Here is a 12,996-nt window from a genome sequence, read left to right as displayed (position 1 = left end):
AAAGAAAGAAAGAAATGGCAGAAACAATAATTAGAGACAGAATCTTCGAATTGTGAGTCATTAAGAATCAAAATGATAACCAGTTATCAACATGATTTTCGAAATCAAAGCTCTTGTTCAACGAATCGAAGAGAATTCTTTAATCATGTATATATAATAAACTTGAATTCTAAGATACCCTAAAATGAAATGTACCTAAATCGTTTGAAAAGCTTTCACCAAAGTACGACTGAAGAGACTATTAGGAAAATCAAACCTCTTGGAAGAGAAAATGTAATCTGTGCTGCCATGGCGGTGGTACCAGCACGCAGATAAGAAATAACGAATGGTATTGGCTGGCGAACCATTAGATCAGCTGGTTTAACGTGACAAGCGGGGTACCACAAGGCCCACTTCTTAAACCCAAACGTTTCATTATTTACACCAGTGAGTTAGAGACAGGACTCGCAAGTAATATCTTAAGAATTTGCTGATGACAAGGAATCAAGACATGGAGCCCCAGTTAACGGAAGACAGGCTAAAGAATCAGTCTTATATAGACAGATTGACGGAGTCGGTAGAGATGTGGCAAACAGACATTTTGTAAACGTTGACACGTTAAAATATAAATCACGGATATGAAATGCTCGGGAAACTATATTAAACAGCTATAATGGTAAGAACTTGAGTGATTATCAGTAATCCACTGAAATATAAAAAGAAAACAATACCCAGCTGTTTATGAATAAGCTAACGAAAACTAGGTTTCATAGGTAGAAATATTGCCCATAAAACGAAGGATACAACACTCTTTCTCTTCTGTACCCTGGCCAGACACTGTTCAGATCGAATCACCAGACTTTATCATGGCCGACGATGATCTCGATCGAATTCAGAGAAGAGAAACAAAACTAATTCCTTCACTCAGATACTAAACCTTTTATAGAAAGATTCAGCATCTAAAACTAACTTCAAAAAAAAAAGAACAAACCGAGGAAATCTAACAGAAATGTACAGAATATTTCGTGCTAATCAATACAACATACCTCACAAGAATTTCCCTCAATATTAAATCGAGAATCAAGAACCAGAAAGAGAAGTATAAAACAAAACACAGGAGCTATGATGCCAACTTAGGCAAAAGTCTTTTTTATCTGAAGAGTTGCGGAACACTGTCATAGATAACAGTCAGAGGTAATCAATGAAGAGATTATCAATATCTTACAATCAAGACTAGACACATCTTTATCCATATTTGTTATTGGTATGTGTCACAAAGGGGAAAAGAAAAAGGACATACGAGTCTTCAGTTTTAGACAATAACTTCTCAATTCTTTTCCCATTCCATAATTGAGCTACCTCCAGCGAAAACTCGGCTGGAGTTAGAGTAGAGAACTCTCCCCCGTTCTCACTTTCCTATAGAATTTCCGTGGCAGCATGCAGTCTTCACAGTACGTGCTGTTCCTTCTCAGCTCTTTTTCTGCTATCGGCTGCTGTGCCAGTGGGAGTCATGGGTTGAGAGGTGCCTCCTGATTTACTCTCCTGTCTCTCTGCCACAAACAAGGTGAAGAACCTCAGAGCAGCTACTATCATCCTTCATTAGACAACCTCGCCATGGTACCATCAGGCCTGTGAGCTGTCCATGTACGTCCATGTACTCTCTTTCTCTCCATTATCATCATTTCTTACATAACCGCTGTCGTCATTTCTACCCCCACCCAATACCATCACTTCTCCTTCTACCAATGCCATCAGCTCTGATTTCATCATCACCATCACTTCTTCATCTACCAGGAACATTAACTTCTCCTCCATCAGTATCAACCTCTACCACTGCCGGTACCATCATCTTCCAATTCTCCATCCTTAGTTACCGTCACATCTCATCTCCAAGTACCGTCTATACTCCCAACAACAGCTCTATCATCTTGTCCCCGTCCCCACCAACTTCTACCTGGTGTGTGCATATGAACCTTGACTTATTTCTTGCAGTGTCGACTGTTCGACCTGCGAGCTGACAGGGAAGTCGCCGTCTACACCAAGGAGAGTATCATCTTCGGCGTCAACTCTGTCGACTTCTCGGTCAGCGGTGAGTGTTACGGGTCTCCAGTTGATCTTCTATTCTGGTCCTCTCAAGACCTGGTATGGCACTGGCACTGTCTGTTGTCACTCATCATTGTTCAGTCAAGGTGATTGTATCTCACTAATCTGTATATGATTTCATATGATTTCTAAACATTTTCTTCTCTAATTTCCAGTAGATGTAGATATATGTTAGATACTCCTTACAGAATCGTTCACTTCCATAGGTCAAATCATAATCAGTTGCTCTAAATCACGAGTCGTAAACCTGTCGAGGATTATTTTAGAAATCGTCCATAATTACTGAAGTTAGATTTTACGAGTGTCAGCCAACGTCGCTACAGCAAATGTTTGTCCGGTGAAGCCCCCAGCATGACCATACCAGCGACAGCTCTCCCCTCTACGAACAGGACTCACGATAACACTCGTCCAGGACTCACGATAACACTCGTCCAGGACTCACGATAACACTCGTCCAGGACTCACGATAACACTCGTCCAGGACTCACGATAAACACTCGTCCAGGACTCACGATAACACTCGTCCAGGACTCACGATAACATTCGTCCAGGACTCACGATAAACACTCGTCCAGGCTTCGAGTGCTTTTCTTCTTCATCCTAAATACTTCGGTCGGTTGCTTCTTTCCTCTGGGCATTGTGCTTATCGACTGCCAGAGTCACTAAAGCCAACAACAGCGTTTAAGCGATAACTCCCAGCCAAAAATCTCGAAAACCTGCCCGGAGATTCACTCTTCGACCTAGACGTAAAAGGAAGTCTGTGGAGATTTGTGTTTATATCCATCATATTATCTTTTACATCTCGTTCATATACACTATAGACCAAACCTAAGTTGCTACCATTATGCGAGTGGCTGGGATGGACAAAACCAGTTGTATGATGATGATAATGATGATCATGATAATGATAATGATAATAATGATCATAATAATATTAGTAATAATAATGATGATAATGATAATAATAATACTAATAGTAATACTAATAATGATGATAATGATAATAATAATGATATTGATAATAATAGTATTAATGATGATAATAATGATAATGATGATAATAATGATAATAATAATAATAATAATAATAATAATAATAATAATAATAATAATAATAATAATGATGATGATGATGATAACAATAATAATGATAATAATGATAATAACAATAATGATAATAAAATGATAATAATGATAATAATAACTATGATAATAATAATGATAATGATGATGATGATGATAATAATAATGATAATGATAATTTGTAATTTGAACACTCACCTTTATCCCCTTTGCCTTTATACAATGGCACTATGCATGCATTCCGCGAATCCTCAGGCACTTCACAATGATCCATACATACACTGAATATCCTTACCAACCAATCAACAACACAGTCATCCCCTTTTTTACGAATTCCACAGCAACATCATCCAAACCCGCCGCCTTGCCGGCTTTCATCTTCCGCAAAGCTTTCACTACCTCTTCTCTGTTCACCAAACTATTCTCCCTGACCCTGAGGATTAGCAAAACGCGTGCATAGTGCTATTCTACAAAGGCAAGGGGGATAAAGGTGAGTGTTCAATCTACAGAGAAATACGTTTGTTGAGTATTCTTGGGAAATTGTACGGGAGGGTATTAGTAGAGGGGGTAAAGGCATGTACAAAACATCAGACTGGGGAAGAGCACTGTGGTTTCAGAAGTGGTAGAGGATTTGTGGATCAGGTGTTTGCTTTGAAGAATGTATGTGAGAAATACTTAGAAAAACAGATGGATTTGTTTGTAGCAGGATGGATAGAGATGCTTTGTGAACAGTTTTAAGAGTATATGTGTGGGAAGTAAGCTGTAGAAGCAGTGAAAAGTTTTTACCAAGGATGTAAGGCATGTGTACGAGTGGGAAGAGAGGAAAGTGATTGGTTCCCAGTGAATGTCGGTTTGCCGCAGGAGTGCCTGATGTCTCCATGGTTGTTTGATTTGTGTATGGATGTGGTGGTTAGGGAGGTGAATGCAAGAGTTTTGGAGAGAAGGGCAAGTATGCAGTCTGTTGTGGATGAGAGGGCTTGGGAAGTGAGTCAGTTTTTGTTCGCTGATGATAAAGCGCTGGTGGCTGATTCGGATGAAAAACTGAAGTTGGTGAATGAGTTTGGTAAAGTGTGTGAAAGAAGAAAGTTGAGAGTAAATGTGAATAAGAGCAAGGTTATTAGGTTTAGTGAGGTTGAGGGACAAGTTAGTTTGGAGGTAAGTTTAAAAGGAAAAAAACTGGGATTGGACTTAACAGCGGATGGAACCATGGAAGTGGAACTGAGTCACATGGTGGGGAAGGGAGCGTAGGTTCTGGGAGCGTTGATGAGTGTGTAGAAGGAGAGAACGTTATCTCGTAGAACAAACATGGGTATGTTTGAATTGATAGTGGTTTCAACAATGTCATATGGTTGCGAGGCATGGGCTATAGATTGGGTTGTGCGGAGGAGGATAGATGTGTTGGAAATGAAATGTTTGAGGACAATATGTGGTATGAGGTGATTTGATCGAGTAAGTAATGAAAAGGTAAGAGAGCTGTGTGGTAATAAAAAGAGTGTGGCTGAGAGAGCAGAAGAGGGAGTGTGTTGAAATGGTTTGGACACATAGAGAGAATGAGTGAGGAAAGATTGACAAAGAGGATATATGTGTCAGAGGTGAAGGGAAGAAGGAGAAGCGAGAAACCAAACTGGAGGTGGAAGGATGGAGTGAAAAAGATTTTGAACGATCTGGTCCTGAACATGCAGGAGGGTGAGAGGCGTGCAAGGAATAGAGTGAATTGGAACGATGTGGTTTACCGAGGTCGAGGTGCTGTCAATGGATTGAACCAGGGCATGTGAAGCGTCTTGAGTAAACCACGGAGAGGTCGGTGGGGCCAGGATGTGGAAAGGGAGCTGCGGCTTCGGTGCATTACACATGACAGCTAGAGACTGGGTGTGAATGAATGTGGCCTTTTTCTCTGTTCATGGTGCTGCCTCGCTGGAGGGGGAATACTATTTCGTGTGTGGCGGGGTGGCAACAGGAATGGATGAAGGCAGCAAGTGTGGATATGTACATGTGTATATACGTAATGTTTGTGTATGTATATGTGTGTATACACAGAAATATATATGTAAGTATATGTTCGTGTGTGGGCGTTTATGTATATGCATGTGTATGTGGGTGGGTTGGGCCATTCCTCGTCTGTTTCCTTGCGCTACCTCGCTAACGCGGGAGAAGGCGGTTAAGTATATAAATAAATGAATAAATAATAATGATAATAATAATAATAATAAATAATATAATAATAAAAGTATGCAAGATCATGTTCAATCATTACGCACTATTCCATTATTACTTATCATTATAATCACTCTATTTCCATTTATCCATTTTCATTTCATAATCGACTATAAATCATGCAAAATGCATAAATATAATGTGTCTCACCACATGCTACTTCAACTTCTGTGATTATTATCACCCCAAAGGTTAACTTTTCTATCATTATTTCGTATAAAAAACAATTCGAAAGACCTTTAGCTGAATTCCTGCTTTTTTATTTCCTCAACATATCCTACGATTGCTGTCTGTACCACCTAATCCATGCCCATCACCACAATTGTAAACATTCGTTATTCCCACAGACATCCAAATCCTCTTTAACTTAACAGCACGGCATTATTGCAACCATTACAACATGGAGAACCATATGCTTGATACAATTACATACATTGTGCTTTAGATACTGTTATGACATTCCACCATTTCTAACCACAGGAATTTTGCATCTTCCCGCTTCCACATTTTCCACTATCATGTTGAATCCGTGCTACACAACAGAGGACCGAACTCTGCGAGCACTCTCCATACCTTAATTTTTCTCCGATACTCAATATCCTCCCAATGACACCTCTAATCTCCCTACCTGACCAACCTATGACTCTGCATCAACATGTTAACGCCAATTCCTTATCAACACTACAACTCAGGCCTGCTCTTCTGAGTTTTACTTCACTACCAGGCCGTGCTCTGTTCACAGCGAATACGCTTCTGTTCTTTACCAGCTTTCTTCACACCAGAGTGCAGTCTCCTGTCCCTGGCAATCTCTTGTTCTTTAACGTCAAATCAACCCCCCAGTACACTGTTGTGGGTTACTAAGACTAATACTGTCATGTGAGGGAAACGCTCATGTTCCACGGCACATCCTGTACGGCACGAAACGAGTTCTCATGTACAAATGTCTCATAGATCTTTCATTACTTAACTTGGGACTGTCCACCTTCAGCGGTAGGAGCAGTAACAGCCTCGAACGAATGGGCCAACCAGCCCTAGCAGACCAGTATAACTAAGCATGCAACAGGTTCAGTCCTCACCAGGACAATATTTTATCATTATACATATAAGTAAAATTTTTAATATCAGTGAACATTGTCAACCTACCTGCATAGGGGAGACAACCATTAACCCACATTCCGCGTTCTAAAGCACTAAAATTGTCAAGCGGGGCAATCTCCCTTCATTTTTTCTTGAAACTTTCACAAGTACACGAGAACCTGGGTAAAGGTGTAGTTCTACACGTGGCCAAGCACTCAGTCTTAACCTGAACGCCTAGCTGCTGACTGGTAAAGCGCTAGCTGTTGAAAAAAAAAATGAAAGCTAGTACTTTGTACTGGTAAAGGCTAGTTTAGCTTGATACCTCAAAGTTATTATATCTTATACTTTAAATAGTCATCTTGATACTCATAATGCACTATTACTGCTTGTTATCACCTGTGAAGATGTTGAATCATGGTAAATGGTTAATTGCTTGAATAACTGTAAAGCTAGTACTGTTAATACCTGTTAAAGCTAGCAGCATGGATTAACCTGTATATACACATAGTCTGCTTGAAACTGGAAAATAGCGAGTCAGACTTGTACCTTGTAATGCCGTCCTCTTGACCTGCAATAGGTCTAGTTGCTTGGTACTGTAAACGCTAAGTCTGTTGCCATACCACAATTAGCTTTTGCTTGTCACTACAGCATCACAAATCCTCTTTATTACGTTGAACAGCACGGCATTAATGACAGGTTTACAGCTACGCCGAGCAACGCTGATGGCTTGATAGCGAAATGATAACATACACAGAAGAGTTCACTCACGGGTAGATACCGTTTCTAACACACTGTGAGTTTTGGGATACTTTCTGTTCACACACGTTGTTCATATAATGTGAATCCGGTGCTGAACTGACACAGAGGACAGGAACTCTGCGAGCACATCCTCAACAACTTAATTTTGTCGTGGAGTGACTCAGATCATGTGTCCGAGCACTTTCTAATCTCCTCCTAGCCTGACTCACACCATGATGACTCTGCCTGCAAGCATGTAACGCCAAGCCTTAACGTATTCACAACTCAGGTCGCCTCTTGTTCCTCTTGACGTATTATGTTCACTACCCAGGTCGTCTCCTGTTCACTGGCAGGTCGCTTCTTGTTCCTCTTAACGTATTGTGTTCACTACCCAGGTCGTCTCCTGTTCGCTGGCAGGTCGTCTCTTGTTCCTCTTAACGTATTGTGTTCACTACCCAGGTCGTCTCCTGTTCGCTGGCTACAACGACTACACGGTCAACGTGTGGGACACGCTCAAGTGCCACCGCCTGACAATCCTGTACGGCCACGAGAACCGAGTCTCCTGCCTCAAGATGTCTCCAGACGGCACCTCCATCTCCACTGGCTCCTGGGACTTCACTCTCAGGGTAGGAGACCACGTTCAGCCTCGACGCGATGGTGAACAGGGTAGGAGACCGTGTTCAGCCTCGACGCGATGGTGAACAGGGTGTTCAGTTCCTCAGCCAGGACAGCATGCTGTTCAGTTATACCATATACGTCCACTTTTCATACTCAGGGTGACACACTGGTCAACCTCACACTCACTGAGGGATGACACCATTAAACCTCACGCTTAGAATAACACACTTTTTTCATATTCAGGGCAACGCATTTGTTTGCTTGACACCTTGACACTCGTCTACGTGACACCTGGTAAAGCGCTCGTCTGTTTGACACCTGGTAAAGCACTAGTCGCTTGATACCTGGTAAAGCGCTAGTCTGCTTGATACCTGGTAAAGCGCTAGTCTGCTTGACACCTGGTGAAGCGCTAGTCTGCTTGATACCTGGTAAAGCGCTAGTCTGCTTGATACCTGGTAAAGCGTTAGTCTGCTTGATACCTGGTAAAGCGCTAGTCTGCTTGATACCTGGTAAAGCGCTAGTCTGCTTGACACCTGGTGAAGCGCTAGTCTGCTTGATACCTGGTAAAGCGTTAGTCTGCTTGATACCTGGTAAAGCGCTAGTCTGCTTAATACCTGGTAAAGCGCTAGTCTGCTTGATACCTGGCAAAGCGCTAGTCTGCTTGACACCTGGTAAAGCGCTAGTCTGCTTGATACCTTGTAAAGCGCTAGTCTGCTTGATACCTGGCAAAGCGCTAGTCTGCTTGATACCTGGTAAAGTGCTAGTCTGCTTGATACCTGGTAAAGCGCTAGTCTGCTTGATACCTGGTAAAGCGCTAGTCTGCTTGATACCTGGTAAAGCGCTAGTCTGCTTGACACCTGGTAAAGCGCTAGTCTGCTTGATACCTTGTAAAGCGCTAGTCTGCTTGATACCTGGCAAAGCGCTAGTCTGCTTGATACCTGGTAAAGTGCTAGTCTGCTTGATACCTGGAAAAGCGCTAGTCTGCTTGACACCTGGTAAAGCGCTGGTCTGCTTGACACCTGGTGAAGCGCTAGTCTGCTTGATACCTGGTAAAGCGCTAGTCTGCTTGATACCTGGTAAAGCGCTAGTCTTTTGACGCCTGGTAAAGCGCTAGTCTGCTTGATACCTGGTAAAGCGCTAGTCTGCTTGACACCTGGTAAAGCGCTAGTCTGCTTGACACCTGGTAAAGCGCTAGTCTGCTTGATACCTGGTAAAGCGCTAGTCTGCTTGATACCTGGTAAAGCGCTAGTCTGCTTGATACCTGGTGAAGCGTTAGTCTTTTGACGCCTGGTAAAGCGCTAGTCTGCTTGATACCTGGTAAAGCGCTAGTCTGCTTGACACCTGGTAAAGCGCTAGTCTGCTTGACACCTGGTAAAGCGCTAGTCTGCTTGATACCTGGTAAAGCGCTAGTCTGCTTGACACCTGGTAAAGCGCTAGTCTGCTTGATACCTGGTAAAGCGCTAGTCTGCTTGATACCTGGTAAAGCGCTAGTCTGCTTGATACCTGGTAAAGCGCTAGTCTGCTTGACACCTGGTAAAGCGCTAGTCTGCTTGACACCTGGTAAAGCGCTAGTCTGCTCAGCATTAAAGCAATCCTCACCCCAGATAGAACCATAAAGATAGCTGTCAGTACGACACTAAAGATAACATACTGGTATCTTTACACTCAGACGAACACACAGCCAACCCTGATATTCAGGATAACACATTGGTTATCTTTACAGCCAGGATAACATTAAGGTAATTATGATACACTGGGCAACTTTCTGGTTATCTTGACACTCAGGATAACACTGGTCATCTTAACACTCAGGATAACACTGGTCATCTTAACACTCAGGATAACACTGGTTATCTTAACACTCAGGATAACACTGTATATCTTATCTCCCAGATTTTTATTGGCATTCAGGATAACTAACACACGACCTCGCTTCATCGTACAAAACATGATGATCTCCAGCCCATTGAGTACCCAGGGATCAGATAAGAGTGAAAATTGATGAATCAGTCACACACACACACACACACACAACACACACTCCGACACACCTCTGTCCTGTGGTATTTACGAAACCTCACCAACTCCGATACGCCCTAGATTGACTCATAGGGAACAGAGCGTATGCGAAAAGAGTGTAATCCTGTGCCTTCTCTCTTCTGCAGATATGGGCCTAAGTCGTCAGTTCGTGAAGGACTAGAGAGGAGGGAAAAATGCCGGGTGACCGGCTCAAAGCTGTCGAGAAGCAGGATGTCATTATGTCGGTAAAGGCAGTGAGTAACCCCTCAAAGAAAGGAAAAAAAAAATATATATATATATATATCCTCACTCTCAGATTGTGTGGGAGTCGTGATGGAAGAAAGTTATATAAAAATATACAGCACAGGCGAAAACCTGTCTCGAGGAGAAGGAAAAAAATGTACATAATGTTTCTACGTAAGGAATTATAGTAACTAATGATGGACCAGTGTACTCATGAAGGACGAATCTCGAGGGAAATGTTAATGTCTAGTGAGCCTTGGTTACTTTAAGAATCTACTTCTACGTTCGTTTTTGGTGTCCCGTTAAACGTGCAATCCTATGGGGACGTGTGATACCGTTCCTTTCTTAATTTGCTACTCTGAATTGTAAGTTCAGGGCAGCGTAGATACTCGTGTCACAAAAAAAACAAAAGAACAAAAGGAAAACGGAACTCAGTAAAAATCAACGGCCAGTGTGGAGAATCTGGATGTCGAGCGATTATATACACTGCATTGATTTCTGGTGGACATTATTGGTTCGTTTTACACAGGAATGTTGGCATTAGAGGTATGAGAACTGTACAATGCAAGCTTTGTTTGATTAAGATGGTTTAACGTAACCATGATACCAAATCTAATCTAACTTATCTTGACCGAACCAGCATGCAGTACCGCTTTGTTGGTGACTCTTGTCTGAGTTGAGATCATCTTCTAGTGCAGTGGGCAACTTAGAGAACAGTTCATTATTCTTGAAGGTGCAGCAGCTGTGAGACAGACTTCTTGTGACTATCATATCTACAAACATCATTTTCAACGTAACAAATTTTAATCTAGAATTGAAATTAAAAACTAGTCTTTCCTACGATCATGCTATTGATCACGAAAATGCAAATGGAGGTAGACTGCTGCTGTCACACCAGTTTTAACTGATGATTGAGAATGTTTTGTCCCCTTACGTCCTCTGCTGGAAATCAACAGAAAATACTAACAAAGATCCCCTTTTCGAAAAACAAGATACCATCGCGAAACACTTCTCTTGTATCTAGTCTTACGAGTGATGTTGACATTGTTTTCATAAGAACAGGCGACAGACGTACATAAGCAAACTTCCTTCAAGCTTCTATCGCTCTTCCTAAGATAACATCAACGCCATCGTAGCCTGGGCGGTGATAAGACGAATTCATACAGGGACCAATCCAAGTCCTATACCGTCTGAAAGCTGGATGGTTGTTCGGGCTTTAGGACTCTGAACTGCCCGGGTCATTATGGCCGTTAACTTCAAGCTACTACATCCACCATTCAGAATGACTTTCAGCAGGTCCCTCCGATGTTAGAAATAGATCCTCTGCCACATACTATGAATACAACATGTACGTGGCCCGACGATCCAGTTTGAGACAGACGAATGCCCATAGTAACTTGTTACTGGGTGTATCCTTTTTCTATAACTCATAAAAGCAATAGCGTGGAAGGCAAGAGACTATGATAACAATCTTGAATGATATATGGCAACCATAACAATGGACGATTGACCGCACGGGCTGATAACTCGCTGTAGAATGAAAGGTGCAAGACAAAGCGTCCACCAGCGAGATGTGCACCGGGCAATAGAGTGGGTGATTGAGGCGCAACAATATCGGCAAGTTTTGGCAAGTATCGGCAGCAGGTGATGTCAGTGTATGTATGCATGAAGTTCCTCGATGCTCAGCGTAACACTGCTTAATAGCCAAGTCGAACACTGCACATTCGTAGACCATAGTCATGGGTATGCGCTTGACTGCAGCTGCACTGAGCCTACTGTCTCAACTGGCACGTACTGAGGGAAGATTCGGAACCTCAAGCGTACCCCAGGACTGTCGTCCTCGACAGTACACCTTCTATCATAACTGTTGATATGAAGAAATCCCACGTCACCCTCAGGTTGAGAAGCTGAGTGTTCATAGCTCTGGGGTGAAAATATCACTCCATGACAACGTATCCATATTGTCATTTTGTGTAAGATCTTACCGATAGAAATATTCTCAAAAGCAATCGAAATACCTATAATGCATTAGTTACACGTCTGGTCTTGTGGTCTACCTTTGTACGTTGGAGGCTGCAAATCCGGGCAAAAGTCCACATCAAGAGAGGGCCTTATAAAGGGAGGATCATGAAAAGAAAAGAAGAAGAAGAAGAAGAAGAAGAAGAAGAAGAAGAAGAAGAAGAAGGGTGAAGACTGAATAAGGACAATGTAATTCACCCATAATTTCTTATCATGGTTAAAATGATCTGAAAGCAAACACTAGTATGAGCTAAGGTTCTAAAAGTAATCACTGAAACAAATATGAATATCAGAATATCACTTTTTTTTTTTCTGGAATGCGTCCCAAACGAATCTTACGGTTCAAATCTGGGTTTGTAATATGGGCTGACCATCAGTCCAGAATTCACAATACTCTGTCCCTGTTGTCAATAGGTCACTCACTACCAGTGCAATTACAATATATATATATATATATATATATATATATATATATATATATATATATATATATATATATATATATATATATATATATATATATGATTTTCTTTTATTTCTGTAATTCAGAAAACATAGTTTTAAAAATGTTTCAGTGTGTAGCAAATATATATCATGTGTAAATAGTTATTGTTAACATTTTATTCATATCAAATTTTATATGTTTATCCCATATTCCCATGGATGATATATATATATATATATATATATATATATATATATATATATATATATATATATATATATATATATATATATATATATATATATATTAGGATAAAAAGTCATATATTGCGGAGCGTGTTAACATTACCCTCTCAAGGTGGTGACGTGAGTGTGAGGTTGTCGGCCTCGCTGTGCCGTGGGGAACAGCAGCGCACACCCATGCTATCCACTACCGAACAAAAGTCTCATCCACGCGGG

At 41.5% G+C, this 12,996-nt stretch overlaps 1 protein-coding gene across 3 annotated transcripts in view; it reads left to right on the top strand.

The window, feature by feature from the left end:
* Gbeta5 (guanine nucleotide-binding protein subunit beta-5) overlaps positions 1-12,234 on the top strand; it is a 43,323-nt gene extending 31,089 nt beyond the window's left edge. For all 3 annotated transcript variants that reach the window (XM_071660293.1, XM_071660295.1, XM_071660296.1), the window contains exons 8-10: positions 1,972-2,068; positions 7,654-7,820; positions 9,978-12,234. In XM_071660293.1, coding sequence (XP_071516394.1) covers positions 1,972-2,068; positions 7,654-7,820; positions 9,978-9,989 — 276 coding nt within the window. In that variant the 3' untranslated portion in view covers positions 9,990-12,234. The remainder of the gene's footprint in view (positions 1-1,971; positions 2,069-7,653; positions 7,821-9,977) is intronic.
* Positions 12,235-12,996: the final 762 nt, after the last annotated feature.

Source organism: Panulirus ornatus, chromosome 69 (assembly GCF_036320965.1).
Source record: "Panulirus ornatus isolate Po-2019 chromosome 69, ASM3632096v1, whole genome shotgun sequence".
Taxonomy (NCBI): Eukaryota; Metazoa; Arthropoda; class Malacostraca; order Decapoda; family Palinuridae; genus Panulirus; species Panulirus ornatus.
The sequence above is the reverse complement of the archived record's forward strand: the minus strand, read 5'-3'. Positions and strand labels throughout refer to the sequence as shown.